Genomic DNA, 20566 nt, shown 5'->3' on the forward strand with positions numbered 1-20566 from the left:
TTCCCATGTCTTTTGGCCTTTTTTGTGAAGTGTGCTTAAATAAGTCTTTTGCCCATTTTTCTGGTGGGTTGTCTTTCTTACTGATTTAGAGGAGTTTTTGTTTCACTAGTAAGGATGTGAGTCTTTTCTTTCATGTGTTACAAATGTCTTCTTTCATTTTGTGCTTTCTCACTTTGCTCCTTTTTTTTTTAAGATTTTATTTGTTTATTTATTTTAGAGGGAGTGAGCACGCAAGCAGTAAAAAGGGCAGAGGAAGAGGGAGAGAGAATCCCAAGCAGACTCTGCACTGAGCGCAGAGCCTGATGTGGGGCTCGATCCCAGGACCCTGAGATCATGACCTGAGCTGAAACCAAGAGTCAGGGGCTCAACTAACTGAGCCACCCAGGCGCCCCTTTCATTTTACTCTTTTTAAAACATCTTTCGATTAATAGATATTTCAATGAATGAATAGTATAGTTTTAATGTAACCAAATTTACCACTTTTTCCTTTATGATTAGTGCTTTTTGTTTCTTGTTTAAGAAATCCTTCCATCCCCTAAGGCATTAAAGATATTCACTTTTCTTATTTTATAAAAATTTAGTAGTTTTACCTTTTGCATTAAGCCTGTGGTCCACCTGGAGTTGATTTGAGGATACAGTGTGAGGAAGGTGTCCTATTTAGTTTTTTTTTTCCACATGGAAAACCAGCTGTTCCTATGCCATGTGTTGAAAAATCCGGCCTTTCCTCAGTGATATATAGTGCTTACAATTCTTTCCAAAGTACTGTTTTTAAAGAAACATGCAGTATGCCTCAAGCACGGTAAGACTGTGGGAATTACATAAGCAGAGCAAAGGGCTGAGAGTGAAGAATAAAATGAAAAACAGAATGTAATAAGGAATTCGGAAGTTGTGCAAAAATAGTTATGGGATGTACATTTACCTCAATATAAACATACGTAAGATGCTGAAAACAGTGTGGGTGTGGGCTTTGAGGGCATCCAGGCTGGCATTATGGGCTCGGCCTTGTTCTTAGGAATTTTTTTTTAAGCTTCAAATTTGAGCATGTTACTTAACAAAACTCACTTTCCCAGACACAAAACAAAAATAATGCTCATTTTAATGAGGTAATAAATACATGGCACTGTCACACAGCACTTGACAGAGTGTCCTTTACAAAATGTCTCCTTACTTTATTCTGTATAATTGAGGGTACCACATAAATGGGAAAAGTGCTGCTGTGAGAAAGACCAGGCTGGTCTGCTTCTAGGTCTTCCCAGATACCAGCCTCTCTCCGGGGTTGTGCCACTCGGCTCCATGGCCAGGGCTCCTTTCTAGGTACCCTGAATGAATTTCCTAATCGTTGAGAACTATTATTTATTAGTTGTCATCAAACTTGGTAAGAAATGCCTTATTGTGCTCACAGTATGACGTCTAGGTGATTCAGAATGAATCGGGATTGTCTGTAGCCCAGTCCTGCAACTTAGCATTTCATTAAGACAAGCTGACAAATAGAAATTCTGAGGGGAAATGATCCCATTTCTAATCTCAAGTAATTATGTCACCATAGTTTTCCCCCAGACGCAGGTCACAGACTACTTGGGTGACGTCATATGTGGCTACAGACCGCCTTTTTCTTCTTTGACATGATTTTCTCCCGTCTCAGCTTCCTCATTGTAATGATCATTCTCTCAGCTTTTGGCCGCATCCTCTTTTTCTTCCCGTAGGTACAGAGTAGAAAGTACTTAGGGGTGCGTTCTAAGCCTAATTCCCAGACATCCCTTTTTCTGCACTTGCTCTTTCAAAAAATTCTTACCCATTCAATACTGTGACTCAGTTCCTCAGAACATCCAACTTGAATTTCTTCTCACCTCCTCTAACTCAGGATGGAACAAAAATATATATATTTTTCTTCCCAAACCAACTACTACTGTCTAGACTTGCATGTGGCCAGACTACCCAGACGTGCATGGTCATACTCTCTACTTTCTCCTCCTTTTTATCTATATGTTCCGTCTGTCCTCAAGTACTGTCTAGTCTTTTTTCAAAGTATTTTTTGAATTGTCTTTCTCATTTTCATGACTTCTACTTTGTCCCAAGCCTTCCTCTTCCCCTCACATCTACTGTAGTCTTTCAGGTTAATTTTACTGCGTCACCTGCCTGCTCTGGAGGTTCCAGTGGCTCCTCATTGCCAGTAAGAGGAGTCCTCCAACTTCTTCAGGAAGAGTTATGTTGTGTTTGTTTGTTTACATTCAGATGTCTAAATTATGTCCAGGAGATCCGGTAGGGCTGAGGCGAGGTTTGCGGATCACTCGCCATTTCTAAAACTGCATTGGTGATTCTGATGTACAGACAGGATGAAAATCAGTGCTTGGGAGAGGACAACGGGATGGGATGGGAGGTGCTTATGATTCGATGTATGTAATTATCAAGATAATAGTTTTTTATTTGGGTGGTAGATTCACTAGTGCTCACTGCATTACTAAAAATAACTACTTCTAGAAGAAAACACAGGGATGAATCGTTGCAACCTTGGGCTAGGCAGTGGTTTCTTAGATATGACACCAAAAGCATAAGTGACCTTAGAAAAAGCTAGATAGATTGGACTTCATCCAAATTAAAAACTTGTGTGCATCAAAGGGCACCATCAAGAGAGTGGGAGAAAATTCCATAGAACGGGAGAAAAGATGCAAATCGTATCAATGGACTTGTATCCAGAGAATATAAAGAACTCTTACAATTCAATAATAAAAAGACAACTCAATTTACAATGGGCAAAAGACTTGGGTAGACATTTGTCCAAAGAAGATATATCAGTGGTCAATAAGCACATGAAACAATGCTCAACACAATTAGCCAACAGGAAATGCAAAGCAAAATCTTAGTGAGATACCACATACCCCCATAGGACGGCTGTAATTAAAAAGAAAAATGGCAGTAAGAAGTATTGGCTAGGATGGGGAGAAGTTGGAACACTCGTATGTTGTTGGTAGGAATGTAAAATGTGGCAGCCACTTTGGATAAAAGTTGGGTCAGTTCCTCAAAAATTGAAACACGAAGTTACCATACCATATGACCTAGATATAGATATCTATAGATACCTATATCCATGTATCTTATATATATATCCTTGGGGGTGTGTGTATGTATATATAGTATATCACATATATAGTATATATAGTACATTTTATACACACACACACACACACACACACATACCCTAAGAAATGAAAATACTCACAAAAAGTGTATAAGAATGCTCATAGGGGGGCGCCTGGGTGGCTCAGTCATTAAGCATCTGCCTTCGGCTCAGGGTGTGATCCCGGGGTCCTGGGATCGAGCCCCGTGTCAGGCTCCTCCGCTGGGAGCCTACTTCTTTCTCTCCCACTCCCCCTGCTTGTGTTTCCTCTCTCACTGGCTGTCTCTCTCTCTCTGTCAAATAAATAAATAAAATCTTTAAAAAAAAAAAAGAATTCTTATAGCAGCATTATTCATAATACTAAAAAGTGGAAATAACCTAAATGTCCATCAACTGCTGAGTGGATAAATAAAATGTAGTATAACCATACCATGGAATCTTATTCAGCAGTAAAGAAAGGAACAAAGTACTGATTGATAGATGCTAAAACGTGGATGAACCTTGAAAGCATTATGCTAAGGAACAGAAGCCAGACACAAAATCCATATTTTATATGATCCCTTTTATAGGAAATGTCCAGCATAAGCAAATCCATAGAGACAGAAAGTTGATTAGTGATGGCCTGGGGCGGGGCTCATTGTTGGGAGAGTTGGGGGAGAAATGGGGACTGATTGCTGATGGGTATAGGGTTTCTTTGTAGGGGTGATAAAAATGTTCTGAAATTGAGGTGATAGTTGTACAACTCTATGAATATATTAAAAGCCACCGAACAGTACACTTTAAATGGGTGAATTTTATGGAATGTGACATTTATCTCAATAAGGCTAAAGGACAAAAATCTGAGTAAAAACAGGCAATGTGTGGAGCAAGGGTGAGAGTGTGTCCCCACCTGCCCCATGCTGCCTCCACAACAACCCCACAGCGAGGAGTTACTTCCCGAAACTACCAACGGAACCCAAAATAGACCGGTTTGAGTTTCAACTGCTTTCATTTTTTCCTTCCAGTCTTCTTAAAATGTGTAGCAGAATGCCCCTCAAAGGTAAGCAGCTAAGAGAATAAAGAGGAGGTATTCTTCCTGTTCCAGTTACTCATTCCCTGGAGTGTAGATTAGAAGGAACGAAACTTTCAAAATGAGTTCCAGATTCAGTTTGTTAATAACTTGAGGTTTCTCCCACATCAGTAACTTAAATTTTCAGAAAATAAGTCATGTGATTGGCGAATGGACAGTGAGCTAGCCGGAGCTGTAATTTACAAGCCGCACAGCAGTACTGAAGACGCACATGAAACACTTGTGAGGAGGCGCTACTAGGGAGATACAACAGCAGTCCGCTTTTGGTGAATTTATAGTGATGTGTGTCTTAAAGAGGGAGGGTGGTGGGTCATATTCCGTTAGGTCTGGTACATTAAAGAATGAATTAGGATATCCCAGAATCATTCATTGGAGGAAGCTGGCTTTAATGGGGAAAAAAATAAAGTGTCATAGCAGGCAAGGAGAGGCAGATTTTGCTTAAATGTGCAGTTAGGAGTGGGAACAACACGTGGAGTGGTTACAGGAGACCCCCTGACAGGTTTGCAAGACTAGAGGAGTTTTGCTTGGTGTGTAATAGGAATAAGAGCAAGCAGGTTGGGGGGGGGGGGTTGTTGTTGAATCTTACTGAAATCTTGCTCTTGGTCATAGGTCTAGCTGTTGAAGCCAGCCCTCTGGTTGTAACATGCTGTCAAAGCAGGTGCTTTCCCTGATGTGGATCCCTGTGGTTGTCAGGCCCTGATCATATCGTTCGTTCTTGCATGCTCGTTTCTCAGATCAGCGCCTCAGAGCAGTCTAAGCTTACAGCCACCACCGAAGATGGTTTCCTTTGAGATGTTTCCTTTGTAAAGATTTCCTATTTGGTAGGTAGGATAAACACGCTCATGCCATTAAGTTTGTGCCTTCCCTCCCCAACAGAGTAAACGGGTTAAAAGTTTGCTAATTGTAGATAGAGCATCCATGGTTCAAAAGGAGAATCTATATATTTTAAGCTGCTTATTAGGAACATTTTTAACCTACTGCTTTTAATTAATCGTGTGGCCTGTGTGTTCTCCATTCAAAATATGAAATACTCCATGATTCTCTCTTCTGGACTTTTGCTAAGCAGTCCCGCCAACGTCAGAGTGCATCCATTATTACAGACGCCATCTGCATGTCTCTTCCACATGCTGCCGAGGAAGGCCAGCCATGGAAAAGGACCTCAGGAAGAGGTGTGCAAGCCAATTAAAACAAAACAAAATAATTAAGGGTCTTCTTTCTAGAAAATTCCCAAAGACGTCTGCTTTGCTGAATCTCATTTTTTAGGATTTTTAACACCTGTCCTCACTCTTGCAAGAAGAATCTTAATGGGGTTCAGCGCATGCGACTTTAGTAAATTAAAGCTATTGGGTTTCAGAGTTGTAGGTTAGTTGGTAGAGCTTTAAATGCAGTTGCAATCATAGTTGACATTTAGTAAGTACCTGTTGTGTTTAAACACTGTTATACTGGGTAATTTGAGAGAGTCGGAGATGTATAAGGTATTCTTAAGGAACTGGGGGGAGTGTATTTTCAGGAGCTAGAAGAATAGAATATGTGTATGTGGAAATAACCAAAATAAGGGAGAAATACAAAGTAATAGGGGAGTACAGAGTAGGTAGAGGATATTTCTTGTAGGAGATCCAGGAAGACTTAGCAGAAGAAGCATTTACTTCCCGTGGATGAAAGAGAATATTCGATTTCTTATAGAAGTGGCTGTTAATGTTTCTAATGATGGCCCTGACCTCTAAGCCCCTTGTGATCATTACGTTAATTTTAGAACTGTAGGCGGGAGGGCTAGGAGTAGAGGCTCTAGTGGTTGGCTGGCTGCCATTGTAAGGATGAGAAGGCTCCAGGAGCCAGAAAGTGACAGGAGGCTTGGCCTAGTGATTGTATTGCCATTTCATTCAGTGACCCTTTCTTGCGTCCCTGCTGTGTATGAATGCACTGTGTGGAAACGGGCGAGTCCAGCTGTAGTGCCCCCGTTTACTCACTAGTGGAGGGCAGAAACGCATAATACAGCTAAGTATAAGGTAAGGCAGAGTAATCGGGATATAGAGGTCTAATGAAGGGCTGTGGAAGCACAGAGGAGGAAGCCATTGACAGTCTTTTCTGGTGGAAATCAGTTAAGGCTTCATATAGGAAGTAATATTTGACTGGGCCTTGGAAAAGAGCGATCTTTCAAATGTGGGAAAGAAAGGAAAAGGCATGGCACAGAGAGGAAGTAGCCGAAGGAAGGCACGTGAACACAGGATGTGAGTAGTCTAGCAATGATAGAATGGCCTGGAGAAGTTGGAGAGGGGGGCGGGGCTGGGCCATGAAGGAGTTTGAAGGACAAGGCTCAGAGTAAGGTTAGACTGTTCTGTGAGCAGATGGGAGGCCCCCCCCACCATGTTTCTGAGCTAAGAGTTGACACAGTGTCATTTGCGTGACTGTCCCCACGCTATGAATGGATGGCCTAGAGGGAAATGAATCGGAGGTAATGAGCTGTGTGCGAGCCTCGGTGGGAGAGAACACAAGTATGAGCTGAGGTGGTAGGAATGGAAATAGAAGGAAGGAGATGGATTCAGGACACACAGGGTAGAAGCAGGAAAAGTTTTATTACCAGTTTGGAATGGGAAATGAGAGGGAGAAGGGAGATTCCAGTGCTTCTAGTAGCTGGGATGGTAATGCCATTAACGAACATTAATGGGAACATGAGCAGAAGAACAGATTTGTTTTCGGAAGATGGCGAGTTTGAGCTCTTTCTTCCCGGGTAAGTATTAGAAGTTCCTATCAGGAATTTAAGAGTGGTACCAGGACCAGAGATAGAAATTTGGAGAATTATTACCAAACAAATGACAACGGAAGCTATGGAACCAGAAGAGTCGGCCTTAGAGCAAGGAGAGAGAGACAAAGTCAGCACAGGCCTTGCAAGAACACATGTGCTGTAGAAGGAAGAAAGGAGTAAAAGCAAACAGCAAAGGGGGACAGAGTTGTCAAGGGGAGTAAAACTAGGCGGGGGAGAGCAGCGAGGCGCTCGGCATTTCCCGGCTCTGTCGCCGCAGGGAATGTGGTAGGCCTGCGGCGGGAGGGAGAAGGCTTTCTTCCAGACGAGCTGTTCATGTAAATACTTACATACATGAAAGTGTTCAAAAGTCAACGACTTTCTGTCCTATGGCCTGCCATCCTTGCTGATTTTCTGAGCGTTCCTCTCCACACCTCACCTCTCCTGTCTCCCATCTGCTTTCTCCTAAAACAGTGGAAGGGGACGACAAGTAGGGGGAAAGTTGAAGCACAAAGGGACTTACAGTTAAATTGTAAATGTTTCTGCTTCAATGTGTAAATAAGTTGCCCATTCTTTCTTTCGAGTAAGCCACCTTAATGATGATAATGTCACTTTATCTAAATTTTCAAGTCCGTATGTCTCTCGTGGTCATAAATGTGTTTCTCGTAAGAAGTAAAAATAATAGGAAAAGTCTGGGCCCTGGCGAGTGGGCTTATAGGTAGTTACTGATTCTGATGTGGCCTAAACATCAGTCACCATCCAATGTCACTTTTGTTCCGAAAGCAAGAGGCACACTCGGCTCCCTCAGTGTAGCTTTCTGAAGGGAACAGTGTTGGTTCTGCGGACATAAACCGGTCCTGTGGACTTTTCGTTCACCAGGGGTCTTGGGTGTTCCGGATCATCTGTATCTCCCTTTCACTATTATGTTAAGTTCCAGTGGCTGGTTGGAGAATTTCTAAATGGTCTGTCTTCACATTGGATACTCAACTGTAATGCTCCAGAGCCTTTGTTCAGTGACTAGAAGCTAGTAACTTGAGTTATGTCCGTTTGTCTTTCTAGATTTTGGCTTCAGTAACCTGTTCACTCCCGGGCAGCTGCTGAAGACGTGGTGCGGCAGCCCCCCCTATGCTGCGCCTGAGCTCTTCGAGGGAAAGGAATACGATGGCCCCAAAGTGGACATCTGGGTACGTACTGCCTCCTCTCAGCCCCCCCAGGCCGGTGATTCTCCTTCACGGGGAACGGCTGCCGTCTCCCTGGGGGACATTGAATGCTGCACACGAAGCGAGACCTTGACCCCCGTGCTTTGAATTCCCAGTTCTTTGTGCAGAGTCTTTCCTCCAGCTCTTGTCTTATGGACCGAGCCACGGATTTCAAACTTCCCCTTTTGCATCTGCAAAAAAAAAACAAGCCCAAGAGCAAGCTTGGAAGGGGGCCCTTGCCAAGAACAGAGATTCTTTCTGTCGTTGCCACTTGCCTTCTCCCTCAAGGATGAGTGCTGAGAGAAATTCTAGATATGTTACCCAAAATTCATGTCTGGAAGCAAAGAAGAATGTTAACTATCCTAAAGATGATTGGCCTTGACAATGCCTCATATTATTTCTCACAAAGACAGAAGAAAAAGTTTGTTCCATTATCTTGTGCATGACTCACCACCGTCTTCATACACATACTATAATGGCTTCTTTTGTTTCCTCTGATGCGATTAATTGTATGTACTCTCTGTTTGGGATGCAGAGCCTTGGAGTCGTCCTCTATGTGCTTGTGTGTGGTGCCCTGCCATTTGATGGGAGCACACTGCAGAATCTGCGGGCCCGGGTGTTGAGTGGAAAGTTCCGCATCCCATTTTTTATGTCCACAGGTAAGGGAGTTACCGGCGCATAGCAGTGACGGGGTTCACAGAAAGCTGACATGCTGAGTTCTCGCGGGAATTGAGTGACAGAGCACAAACCGCCCACTTAACAGCCTTTCTGAGCTCCACTTTGCTGAACTGGCGCCTCCGGAAGCAGGTTCTCTAGGAACACGGGGTACATACAGGCGTCCGGTGGCCCCGCCTGAGGTGGCCTGAGTGTGGCGCTGAGCTCCGCCGGTAGCTCCTCGTGTTGTGTGGCTGATTGCCAAGACTGTGAGAGCTTTGGTTTCCTCATCTGTAAGTGGCTGGCAGTTTTGTGAGGCGTTACTCCGAAGACTACATTAAATAGTCGATGGAAAAAGTCGATAGGCCCATCACGTAGCTGCAAGGCAGTAAACATTCATGTTTCTCCCCTGTCCTTCACTCCTTCTCCCACCCTTTTCATGATAATATTTCCATCTACTGGGGCCCCGCTGAAACGTAGCAGTAAATGCCCAGGATGGAGCAGGCTTTGCGTCGCAGTCTTGCTGCTGCCACGTTCCCTGCTTCCATGACATGTATCCCCCAGACTCTATTAAACGAGTGTTTTTCAAATGAGTGGGCAGTAGGACAGTAAGTAGCTCTTGGAAAAATGTAACACGCCAAACAGACACCAGATACCCAGAACCTATGGTGTTTCATCACCATTTCTATGCACATGAGAAGAACAGCTCAGAGAGTGTACAGTAAGCAGTCTAGTTCGTTTTGTCTAAACATGTTTTCAGTTTAAGGAATGACATACAGAATGTATGGCCTGTGTTGGCAACACAGTATAAGCACGTGGGAACTGCCTTTTAGAGTTAATAGGGGAAACTTGTCTAGATTTCACTTTAAGTCTCCTTGTTTTAATGGCTTAATAGTGTGTCTGATAATGATAAGTGCTGTGAGAAAATTAAAATAGAGAAGGGGGTCAGCGCTGGTGGGTGGGAGGCAAGTTATTTGAAAAGGTACGACCAGGGAATCCCTTCACTGGGAAAGTGACATTTCAGCACAAATGTAAGGAAGGTGAGGGAATGAGCCATGCAGCCTAAGGATGAGCTTGCCAGCTAGGGACAGCAGCCAGTGCAGAGGCCCCTGGGAGGGAGTGTGCTGGAGTGTTTAAGAGATGGGTAGTAAGGAGGGCACGTATTGCATGGTGCAGTGGGTGTTATACGCAACTAATGAATCATCGAACTTTACATCAGAAACCAGGGATGTACTGTATGGTGACTAACATAATATAATAAAAAAACATTAAAATAAAAAAATATATATATATATTAAAAAAAAAGAAACACGCTGGGGGCCTCTGTGCTTGAAAGGAGTGACAGGGACAAGAGAGATGAGGTCAGAGAGGAGAGAGAGAATTTACTTTTAGGGCCCAGTCAGTGGAAAGACCTGAGTTTTTACTTTGAGCCAAATGCAAAGGTTTTAACAGAAGAATGATATAATCTGCCTTGTGTTTTTTCCTAATTTCAATTATTAAAATTTTCAGACACCCAAAAAAAGTCAAAAGCATGTGACTGTGATTTTTTTGTTTTTCTAAAAAGTCACTTTGGCTGCTGTGCTGGTTAAAAGGGTAAGGGGCTAAAGGAAGGGAGACTTTTGCAATAACCCAAATGAGAGATACTGGTGGCTCGTTCCCAGACTGGGTGTGGAGGTGGAGATGGTAAGCAGTGGTCAGATTCGAGAGATACTCCATACCGTGTGGCAGGCACCGTTCAAAGCAGTTTGTAAACATTGACTCATTTCGTTATTACAACAACCCTATGAGATATGTAAGTTTATCACCCCCATGTCACAAGTGATAAAACTGAAGCCAGGACGCGTTTAGCAATTTTCCCAAGATAACACAGCTACGAAGTGGCTAAACGAGAATTTGAACCTAGGCAGTCTGGTTCCAACAGCATTTATATTGGATTTGATGTGAGAGAAAGAGTCACTAAAGATAACTCCAGGAGTGTTGGCTTGAGCCACTGGAAGGATGGACTTCCTGCTGACTGCGATGGGGATGATAAGGGAAGAACACTTAATTCTGGAGAGATGTTTTAGATCATTTAGTTTGAGATGTGCGTTACACCTCTAAGCTGAGATCTGGTGTAGGCAGGTGTAGGGCTGTAGCTTGGTGGAGAGTCATGGGCCAGGGAGGTGCATCTGTGAATCGTCAGTGTATAGATAATATTTACAGCTATGAGATGGGATCGCTCTGTAGGCAGTGATTATAGAGAAGGGGTCCAGGGGCTCATCTCCGGACCACAGTAATGGTCAGAGATCAGAAAGATGAAGAGGGGTCGGCACGGGAATCACCAGCGAGGTAAGCCAGAGGGACTGCCGTCCTAGAAAACAAGGAGGAAAATGTTTCAAGGAGGAGAGAATGAGGAACTCTGCCAGGTGCTGTCGACAGGTGAGAGAAGATGAGCGGGAGCTGAACTTGGGATTCGGGAAGGTGGAGATCGGCGACGACGCTGGAGGACGGCTTTGGTGGGGGCAGGAGCACAACCTAGTGCATGTGGCCATGACAGAAGAGGAATGGAAGGGAAATAGCAAAAAGAAATAGGCACAGCTATCCCCAATTTGACTGTAAAAGGAAACAGACGGGTCCAGCATATCGCTCTGGCCAGTCATCAGTGACCCTGTCGTCGTCCACTGGGTGTCCTCAGTCCTTATATTCGTGACTGTCCAGCAGTGCTTAGCCCTGACCCACTCCTCCCTCCCTTCCTTCCTTCCTTTCTTTCTTTCTTAAAAATATACTTTATTTTTTAGGGTAGTTTTAGGTTCACAGCAAAAGTGAACAAAGTGAAGCCAGTTCCCATATCCCCAGTCCCCGTACACTCGTAACCTTCTCCACGATCGGTATCCTGCACCAACATAGCCTATTTGCTACAGTCAGTCATCCTACATCGACACCATATCAGATTATCACCCGAAGTCCGTGGTTTACATTAGCGCTCACCTGTGGCGTCCGTTCTGTGGATTTGCGCAAACATACGCTGACGTGTATGCACCATTATACTATCCTACAGAGCAGTTTCACTGCCCGAAAGAGCCTCTGCCTGTTGACCCCCTCCGCCAACCTCTGGTAACCACTGAGCATTTTACTGTGTCCCTAGTGTTGCCTTTTCTAGAATGTCATATATAGTAGTTGGAATCCCACAGTATGTGGTCTTCTTTCACTCAGTTAGATGCACATTAGGTTCCTCCGAGGCTTTTCGGGGCTTGATCGCTCATTTCTTTTTAATGCTGAATAACATTCCATTGTGTGGATTTACCCCATTTATCCATTTACCCGCCAGACATCGGGTCCCTTCCACGTTTGGGCAGTGATGAATGCAACTGCTGTAAACATGTGCACGTGTTGCTGTGGACCTGAGCTTTCGACTCTTTCGGGCAAATAGGAGGAAGTGTGATTGCTGGATAGAATGGAAGAATATGTTTAGTTTTGTAAGAAACCTCCCAGCTCCTTTCCAAGGCCGCTGCCACAATTTACATTCCGGCCAGCGGAGAGCGAGCACCCCCTTGGCCCCGCACCCTGGCCAGCCTGTTGTACTGTCCGTGCTCCGGAGTTTGGCGTAGTGGTTGCTTGTTATTTTAATATGCAGTTCCCTGACGATGTATGATGATGAGCGTCTTTTCATAATGCATATTTATCATCTGTCTATCTTCTTTGGTGACTTGTCTGTCCAAGTGTTTGGCCCATTTTTAAATCAGGTTGTGTGTTTTCTTATCCTTGAGTCACTCCCTACTTTCTGAAACACTTTTTTCTCACTGCTTCTCAGACACCACATTCTCTAGTTTTCCTCCTGTCTCTCTGGATGCACCTTCTCAGTCATCTCTGCCGGGTTTCTCTTTCTCTGTTCATCCTTTAAGTCTTTTCTTCTTTATGCCGTCCTTCTGAGCCGTCTCACTGCCACGGCTTCAGTGAGGACCGTGATGTTCAGCCCCCTGTGAACGCTCAGTTAGCTCTCTGGCCCAGACCTCTCCTCAGGGATGAAGGGCGACCTGTCCAGCCCATTGCTACTGATCAACTTCACTTCTACGTCTTGAGTTCACATCAATAGAAACAGTTCACAACTGACTTTAACTCCCCCTCCCCATCCTTGGTTGCCTATCCTAGTGAATGGCAGGTATCACCGTGGGAGCAAGGCAGAAACTATCCTGATTCCTCCCCCCTCTCACCGTTGTCACAGCTGATCAGTTGCCAAATCCTGTCCATTCGAGCCTCCTTTCCTCTAGCACTTCTGTAGTGGTTCTTGCTTGATGAAAAAATAGCCAATTAACGGTTTCTGGCTCCAGTCTTGTCCCTCCCTGATCCATTCTCCACATGCTGCATGAGGAATCTTTCTAATACACACATATAAAAACAATACACACAGATCTGATCATACCCTTTTCCGGCTTAAACTTTTCAACGGTTTGCCTCTGAAATGGTTTGCTTCTAGGCTAAAGTTGCCTCTAGGCTTAATGTGGCAGGGGCACTGACTTTCAAACATTTTGACCATGACCATAGTAAAAAACATCTTTTATACTCGGACCTGAAACGCACATATACCCATACTCCTGAACTGAAGTTTTTTTAAAAAGCAAAGCTTGCCTTTACTGTGTGCACTACAATCCAATATATTTTATTCTATTACATTAAAAACTGCTGATTATAACTTACTAGATTGATGTCACGACTGCTGTTTGAAAAACAGTGGTCTAGAAATACCTCATGACCTGGTGCCTGCCCGTCTCTGCTGCCCCGGCTGCCACTGTACACCTGGTCAGCCTGACTTCTTCCAGTCCCCTGAACAGGTGATGTTCTGTGGAGCAGATCCCTCTGCCCAGAATACTTCTTCCTCCCCCAACCTGACTCCATCCACTTCTGTATTCTAGAATAAGAAATTTGGTGTACTAGAAAAACAATCAAGATAATTTCTACCAGTCTTCAGATCTCTGGGTTGTTGTTTTTTTTTTTTTAAATCATGGGACTCACCAAACTTTTTATTGTAATTACTTCTTTTATTGTACATCTTCCACACCAGACTGAGCTTAGAGAAAATATAGATGAAGCACGTTTTTTCAGTTGTCTAGAGTCTAGCGTAGTATCTGGCATGTAGCAGGACTTAGTAAATAGTGAGTAAATAGTACATAGAATCCTATTGAAAACCCTCCAATGGCTTGCGTTTCCTTGTAGAATAAAGTTCAAAAAGCCATCATCACGATGGCCAACAAGGCACAGCTGCAATTGGCCGCCTCTTTCACGTCATGTCCTGCTACTGCTCGCCGCAGGTTCCGAGCACCAGTCACAGAGGCATCCTCACTGCTCCTCAGACTCTCCAGGCACACATTCCTGTTCCCTCAAGGATTCACGTGGCTTGCTTCCTCATGTCGCTTGAGGTTTCTGCTTCAGAGTCTCCTCAGAGAAGCCTTTCTCTTTCCAGAACTCTGCTTCAGTTTTTACATGGCTGGACCACTGCCGGACCTCATCTGCCGATCGCGTCCCTACTCCCTGTCCCACTGCCTCTTGACTGCATGAGCTTTTGTTTCTGCTCACTGCCGTATTTATTCCCAGGGCTTGGGACAGTGCCTGGCCCTCGCAGGCACTCAGGAAGCATTCGTTACATAAATGAATGAATGCCTGCGTAGGTTTGTTAAAATGCTGCCTACAAAACTCCTCCAGAATGGACACTCGTATTCAAATCATAACATCAGTAATAGTGATCTACATTTCTTTGTGACTTTCGAGTTGATACAGTATTTCCAATACTTGATCTAATTTGAGCTGGATAACCGTACTCTGGAATTGGTATTGACACGTACTGTTTTAGCATTTTGCCAATGAGGTTTAATTACTTGACTTGCCTAAAGCCACCCAGGTACTACATGGCTGACTTAGTCACGTATTCAGTGTTTGTTTGACGACACCGCACTGTTGCACAGAAAGGGCAAGGTAAACAAACCACTTCCTCTGCTTTTCCAGGGTGCAGTGTTTCCTGTGAGCAACTTGGATCCCTTCTGCCCTCCACCCCCATCCCCTTGCATCACAGCAAAGGTACTCCAGCCTTGCCTGGGCCGGCTTCAGGTGGTGGAGGCTCGTAAAAAAAGTTATGATCTGTCAACCACATTTGTCTGTTAGTGCCTGGAAATAAGCTATGTAGCATTTGAACTACTTAGAACTAATATTTGTAATGTAAGTTAACACGAAAGTTTATAGACTCAGAGACGTCAATATTATTGTTCTAAATGTGGTCACTTTTTAATCCTAGACAAATAATTCCATAAATAGGAATAAACATTTTTGTAAAATTAAGGCCAGAAAATGAGCAACAACCCAGTCCAGGAAATGAGTAGACAGTTCTGTGTTAGCAGTCTCAGCCCGCCTGCCCTCAGGGACACACACGTGCTTGGCCTTGCCGAACATCGGAGGCCGAAGCCCAAGGCCCAGCGCGCCATGCCGTCAAAGGGCAAGGCATAGGAGCAGATGAACTCATAAGGCTGTTCAGTCTCCTGTTAGCTCAGACATCATAGTACCATGAAGTTTCAAGTTCTCGTGAAGGAAACCTACAGTCTGTCCCCGAGTCCCTTTTCTGCTCACCCCTCTTGTTCCTGGACACAGTGGCATCTCACGAGAGCCAGAGAGAACTGTGTCTACGGCCGGAGCCAGCGGCTTTCCAGCCTGTCAGCCCTGCTTCCTGTGCTGCCGGAGATACCGCGGCTGAGGAAGATCCCTTCTTTTCTCAGGCTGTTGTCAGAGACTTGAGCTGAGTTGATCCATTTTTCTGCCTAAAGGATTTAGACGCTCCAGCGAAGCTGCTGTTCTCTAAATTAGCACTTGGGAGGCCAAGTGGGTAAGGCCGCACCATCTAGCTGCTTCTAGCGGAGTTGAATTCCAGAATATCTGCAGCTGTGTGGGTCCACGCTATACAGATGGACACAGCTAGTTCAAGAATTCTGAGCGTCTCTTTATTGTCAGTAATGTGTGGAATGAGGTGTCCTCACAGCTAGTGGGTATTTCTGTGCCTCGTCTTGTGAGTTTGATACAGGCGTCCTTCCATGGGCATCCCGAGACCGACAAAAGACCTGCTTCCAAGTTGGAAGGTAGTGGTTTAAATTTAAAAGAGGATTTATTCGAGGCTGAACAACTTTGTCCCACCTAGTGTTATAACTATGTGTGTGTCTTCCCCTCTGCCCTGGAATAGAAGTTACATCAGAACTGTGCTCCGTACCGCTTCATCTCCCATAAAACCGGACAGCACTGGCTATAATATAAACATTCAGGAACTATTTCTAGTGAAGAACTCACTTATCACCACCTAGCTCTAGAATCTTACGTCAGACTGTTGGGTTTTATTATTAAACAGGTAATTCACTGATGATCCAAATTAGTCACTGGTTTTATGTGCTTTTCTTATATAGGTTATTATGTGAATGACCAGGCCACGTGACTTCTAGTTTTAAAAAGGTTTTGATCAATTATGGATTTAGCTTTCTATGTCTCAAGTGAAATAAGTTTGGTCTAGACCAGTGTTTTCAGGTTAAAATTCTGAGAGCATCCCGGAGAGTGGTTAGGTGTAAAAACCTTGAGCCTAAATTATAGAAGAATTGAAAGTTGAAACTTGCTGGTTTTCAAGCTGTTACAGATGATGAGACCTCGCCTGACCACATGTGTTGGCGGGTGCTTTCTCTGACACCCCCCAGCCCCCACTGAAGGAAGCCAACGACTTAAATTTTTGAGCACCAAACTCATTAACTACCAGTATATTTTTTAAAACCTTCAGAGGCCTCCTTCTTAAAGCCTAGTTTGTCTTAGTCACCAATTACACTACCTGCTAGTGACTATTGTAAGATCAGTCACTCATTTCACTGAGGGAAAATTAATTTAAAGTGGAAAAACTGCCGTGACAGTGAGTGCAGAGCGATCTCTTGTGGACGATATTTTTGAGTCCTTATTGATCTGACTTCATTGTGCCTTAATTAATTGTAATACTGCATAAGCGTTTTATCGCTGAGAACACGAGACCCAGGCTTCCAGAATGCTGCTGAGGAGACTGCTGTGTGGCTCCTGCCAGAAAGCTCGCACTTGGACGCCAGCAGCTCTGCCCTGACTGGCTTACTCATCAAGAACCACGCAGCACCTTGCTCAGCTAAAAGCACTTCTCGGAGAGGGGATGGGGCAGGAGATTAAAGGAGCTCACCCAGCAGCGTCCATACACTAAGCAGCTCAGCGTCCTGACAGTAGTTCTGGCATACATTTTGGGGCATACTCCGCCACTAGTGGGACACCCGCGTAGCACTTTCGTGTTGTGAATGAAGAAATCACAGGTGATGTCAGGAAAGAGACAGGATCTCTCTCAGGGTCACGCAGGCCTCCTCTGATTCCACCTAACGTAGTGGGGAACCATGGGTAAGTACCGGTACTGCCTTATTTATTGCTGCCCCTTGCAAGCAGACTGTCCCCAAGCTTCTGGCAGCCCTATGGAGGAAAATAGAGAGAGGAAGAAAGTTCTAAGTGGAAGGACTCCAGAGATTTGGATAATACTTAACATTCATTGGACACTTTCTATGGAGCAGGCACTGTTGCACTAACTTGTTTTATATTCAGAACCACCCTAGGAAGTAGGCGACTCTCATTATTGGGTAGACAAGAAAATCAAGGCATGGCAAGATGGAGTGATAGACCCAAATCCCACAGCTAGGAGGTGGCAGAGCCGAGATTTGAACACTAGCTGCCTGGCTTCTGTCTTTGATCGTGTTTTCGTTCTCAAGAAATACGTATCTGCCAAGGTATTCCAAGTATCAAGAGAGTCCTGGAATAGATATCTTGGTCCATCCGCATCAATTACGTATTGAAAAAAGAGTATCAACTACTCTATATTGGACTCTGGAATAAAACTAAGCCAGAATTTTGTTGTACTCTAAGGACTGATACTAGAACTTAAAACCATACTTGAATACTGCTAGGGCAGTAAGGCAACAACATTCTTTTTAAAAAGTGTGAACTTCAAGTTGGATAGCCTGTAGTAGACCACCGCAGCCTGCCGGGGACTCTTCCCTGTAGGGCCTGGAGGTCAGTGTCAGCCTCCCAGCCTTTAAGCCACATCGCCTGATCTCTGAATCTTAATTCTGAAGCATTGCAGCCACCTAGGAAAACTAGAAAATAAGGAACATTCAAGAAATAGGTGTTATTTTTCTAATGAATGGAGAGAGATGGCCAAACCCTTGTTTTTTCCTCAGTCTATCTAAGGCTGATAAACTAACTGCTAAAACCAAAGACAAAAGTCTCTCAGCCTAAGTTTATTCATTCCCCACGAAAAACTTTTCTCACCAGCCCCATCTTTATTTGCTCAGTTGTGCCAAGCCACCTTCCCTTGGCCTCTGTGTTCAGCCACAGAAAGTGTCTCACAGGGTTTAGTTATAAGGCACTTTATATTTATTCCAGAACATTCTGATAATAATTTGCAGAAACCGGCACTGTTGGGATTTATATTTAAATCAAGAACTCTCCATTTCCTTGTCTGATCTCTTACTGTCAGACTATCCTTCTAGGAATTTTACTGAATACTTCAGCACTGGGACTCCCAGTTTTCTTTCCCCTGAAGAACTGAAAGCAGATGATTTCAAAACAAGATTTTTTTTCCCCTCAGTGCCATGCTAACCCAGGAGGAGCTGATCTCAATGCTTGTTTTTTATGAGTCAAATCTTGTTACTGCCAACACTATTGTAGATTAAGTTCCATTATAGTTAATTTCAAGATTATGTATTTTCTTTGGTTGTGTAAAACTGTGGTTTTGACTAGTACTTTGAATAAACCTCCTTAACTAACTTGCAAGTTGGAAATGTGTATATAATTCTGTTATGACAGTAATGTATCAAAATTGAGTTTATAGGGTACAAGTCTTCCAATCCCTATAGCAACATTGTTCCAGGAATATCCAATATAACAAAATTTCATTGCAACAACAACAAAAAACCTGTGTATTTTGCATGATTGTATTTAACATTTCCGCCATCTCTGAGCGCATCTGTGGGTCTTAGCACATTCAGCATATGTTATTTATACCTAGAAATGTCTTGTTTCAAGACCATTTGTCTACTTCGTTTAGATTTTAAAATAGTCATTGTGTAAAGTAGGTTTGACCTCAGCTGACAGCTGACAATGACAGGGTTTCCTTGGGCATATTACAAAATGTCATTTCTGGGGTGTAGTCTACAGGCAGAGTGAGGGTCCCTTAATCTGGCCAGCTTCTTACCAAAAGAAGAGGTCTTGGCAGTAACCCCTCTGGTGTGTTTTTGATTGACTTGTTCATTATTTCTATAGGAGCATGATGCTGTGAGACAGTCACACTATTTTAGCCGTGATGGTGACAGGATGAGGACATGATGGCAGATTAGATTTTCTTTTCATTAAGAAGAACAGCATGTTTGGTGCCTGGTTCTCCTTTTGGGAAAAGGCAGGTAGCGTTAAAGAGGAGCTATGAGACACAAACATCCGTAAGTCCAGAACATACATGGCAAGGGCACCAACTCTTATGGGCGCCATACTGTTCCATCCAGAGGTTGTCACCGCAGACCATTTATCTGTCACCTGCTGTCACGGTATCTGTTCTCCCCACGACTGCGACCTGAGCTAGGCAATGTGAATGGATAACAGAATCTGGCAGTATATCCCATAGTATCCTGGTTCTGAAAACTGTAAGACTTTAGTGCCATTTAACTTGAAAAAAAAATTATAAGGTTATTTGTTTTCCAGGAAGCAGACATTTTAGAGATTTTAATAGCCAATTTATTTTTGTTTCCTTTTTAGATTTTGAGATTTGAGAGAAATAGAGCCCTCTTTGAAATTTGAATTGCTCTGGGGAATTAAACGTTATTAAGAAGTTTGTTAAAATTATTGAAAATAAAGAACTCTTTGGAATTCCCTTTGAACGCACCTGGTATTGACTGGAATGTACTCACGCGAGACACCAGACCATACCCTTGTCCAGGCACCTGCGAAGTTCAAGAATTTCCTGAGGAATTGCCCGTTCCTTTCATTCTTCCCGTGCCTCCTGGCACACAGATGTCTTCTGTTTCCCCAGCTCAAAGCAGTTTTATGTGGTCAGAAAGAATCTATGACTCAGTGTCCTTCAGACCACCCCTCTGCCCACAGAGCCGAAAATGATTGCTTTGCCATGTCCCATCCTTTGGCATCACATGAAGGGCTTAAGGGACCGTTGGCGTTCCCTCCTTCATAGGATCAGCCTGACCGTGCGGGTCATTCGGTTCCCCAGATCTCTGCCCACCCCTTCTCCTTGTCTCTGGCACCCTGATGGAGGAACCCTGTTGTTTCTGGCCTTCCAGCGGTCTCCCTCAGCACCGACAACCCGGGTGTGTGTCCTGGGTTCACTCTTCGCTGGTGCATTTAATCCGCACCCCGATGTCCTTGCCTTCTCAATTCCTCGCAATCCAGTTTACCATCCCCCTTAACATGGATTTTAGCGAGTTCACAGCCTGCTTTTTTCTGAACTTGGCTTGTAGGTGGCTCTAGCGTGACCGAACCTGTGGATAGTACCTGCCATTCGATTATCAAAAAAAGAAAATCGACTTGATTTGTTTTTTTAAAGATATGTTACCAAGTAAAACATCCAGAACTAATTTATTTTAGGTGCCGTGTGGGTTGCAAACGCTGGCTTTGGAGTAAGACTGACCAGAATCTGTGTCCTGGCTCTGCCTCTTATTTTCAGGTCAAATTTCTTAACTGCTCTGATTTTTCATTTCCTTATCTATAAAACAGGTATGATGGTAATAGGGGTT

The 20566-nt window shown here is 43.9% G+C and overlaps 1 protein-coding gene across 5 annotated transcripts in view; it reads left to right on the plus strand.

Annotated features, from left to right (window-relative positions):
* Nucleotides 1–20566, plus strand: part of SIK3 (SIK family kinase 3) — a 238827-nt gene that overhangs the window by 182877 nt on the left and 35384 nt on the right. For all 5 annotated transcript variants that reach the window (XM_040631195.1, XM_040631197.1, XM_040631198.1 and 2 more), the window contains exons 5-6: nt 7984–8108; nt 8659–8782. In XM_040631195.1, coding sequence (XP_040487129.1) covers nt 7984–8108; nt 8659–8782 — 249 coding nt within the window. The remainder of the gene's footprint in view (nt 1–7983; nt 8109–8658; nt 8783–20566) is intronic.

This window comes from Ursus maritimus, unplaced genomic scaffold (assembly GCF_017311325.1).
Source record: "Ursus maritimus isolate PB19 unplaced genomic scaffold, ASM1731132v1 scaffold_16, whole genome shotgun sequence".
NCBI classification, from domain to species: domain Eukaryota; kingdom Metazoa; phylum Chordata; class Mammalia; order Carnivora; family Ursidae; genus Ursus; species Ursus maritimus.